The sequence below is a fragment of the Austrofundulus limnaeus genome, unplaced genomic scaffold (genome assembly GCF_001266775.1).
Source record: "Austrofundulus limnaeus strain Quisiro unplaced genomic scaffold, Austrofundulus_limnaeus-1.0 Scaffold2009, whole genome shotgun sequence".
NCBI classification, from domain to species: domain Eukaryota; kingdom Metazoa; phylum Chordata; class Actinopteri; order Cyprinodontiformes; family Rivulidae; genus Austrofundulus; species Austrofundulus limnaeus.
In genome coordinates, this window is record NW_013954411.1 from 24,180 (window position 1) to 25,890 (window position 1,711).

Here is a 1,711-nt window from a genome sequence, read left to right on the forward strand (position 1 = left end):
GGGAAATTTTATTATCTGAGAATTATTTTGTGCATTAAATTGAATGAACATGGTCTGGATAGCCAACAGACATACCATAAAAATTTCTAGGACCCAAAATTGGTCTCCTTTAAGGCTAACAATGTGTGATGCTTGGTAACTTTTAGAAGCAATTATGAAGTCTTAGCCATTAATTTAAATAAAACATTAAAAATGAAATGTCCCTGACAGAATCACCTGCTGCTAGTTTGTTTTATGTAGAGAAATATCTTGAGTTGTTTTTGTAAAACCTGGACAATAACATTATTGTTTATATAAGGTCATACAGTATCAGCAGATGTCAGAGTCTGTGCTGTGAATGAGCCGCAGCGATCACCACCTCAAACTTTATCCATCTCTGTTCGGCTAATGTAGATTAGTTGTGGTGAACAACTTGAATTAGGCTGACAAAAGTTAATGACTTGCAGATGTTTATTCAGAGTTTTATGAAAATACGTTCAGTGGTTCGTGAGATATTTTGCTAACAGGCAGGGAGAGTTAACTAATAGATATGTGATTTGTTTGCCATGAAAACAAATCATTAGAATCTGGATATTTTTTAGTTTGAATCACTTTTTATTGCAGATTGAGTTGATCTGCTGACAACAAAGTGTAAATAAAGCTGACTGTGTCCACAGATGAGCCAGCGATGGAGGGTCTGGGTATGACTCCACATCTTCAGACCGGAGAGCTGCTCATCATCACCACGGTGCTGCTGCTGTGGGCAGGTGAGTCCGGCCAGGTGTGTTGGTAAAGGTCCAGCTGTTTCACTGGGTTTAACCCCCCCGCGCTCTGCCCCACCAGCCGTCATCGCCCTCTTCTGCCGGCAGTACGACATCATCAAAGACAACGACTCCAACGGCACCAAGGAGAAAGCCAAGAGGCCGCTGGTCCGAGCCACCGCCTCCTACTACAACGCCTCAGCCAGCAGCTCGCCGCTCTACCACAACGGTGCGGTGCGCAGCAGCCGGGTGAGTCAGAGGTGCTTCTCCTTCTTCCTCCTGTTTATAATTCATCATGCTTTCTGGGCTGACAGAAACATTTTGTCCTCTGAGAAGTGCTTCGATGCTGCATCTGAGGTCTCCTAGCAACCACACCTGCTGCCATCCTGGCTAAATTTAAGAGTCAGACTTCAAACCAGACAACAGTGCCCCCCGCTGGACAGGACCAGCTCAGCTCTTTAAAACCATTCAGTGGAAATACACTGTGATAACCAGCTCTGCTGTCCTATCTGTTACTGCCAACATGAATGACTGAGGGGAACAAAGGTTTTACTAACATTTCTTGTTTTTTAAAACTGGTATTGTATTAACTATTTAATTTCTGTACATGTCAGTCAGTGAATTGTCAGTAATTACAATACAAAGCATAAATTCCTTCAAACAACTCTGGATAGTATCTCACCCAAAAAGGTCACTAAGTAATATTTGTTTGGACCATGTTTATCTTTGATTACAGCATGTGTTCACCACACACATTGGGCCTCATGCAAGAACATGTTCGTATTCTTATCCTAAATTTCTCTTACTTTTGTTCGTACGAACATGTCACGTCAGATTCAACAAACTCTTCTATCTTCAGGAAAAGTGTGAAATTGAGCTGTGTAAATCCCACCGTATCCAGCTGCTCGTGCACGCGAGAGGAGATTAGCATAATTACCACCCCAAAAACACCATATAAGACTATGTTTCCT

General features: G+C 42.3%; 1 protein-coding gene across 2 annotated transcripts in view; it reads left to right on the top strand.

Moving 5' to 3' along the window:
- The window catches only part of LOC106536860 (fibronectin type III domain-containing protein 4), a 26,918-nt gene that overhangs the window by 23,000 nt on the left and 2,207 nt on the right, over positions 1-1,711 (top strand). For both annotated transcript variants that reach the window (XM_014034202.1, XM_014034201.1), the window contains 2 exons: positions 657-746; positions 823-989. In XM_014034202.1, the coding sequence (XP_013889656.1) occupies positions 657-746; positions 823-989 (257 nt within the window). The remainder of the gene's footprint in view (positions 1-656; positions 747-822; positions 990-1,711) is intronic.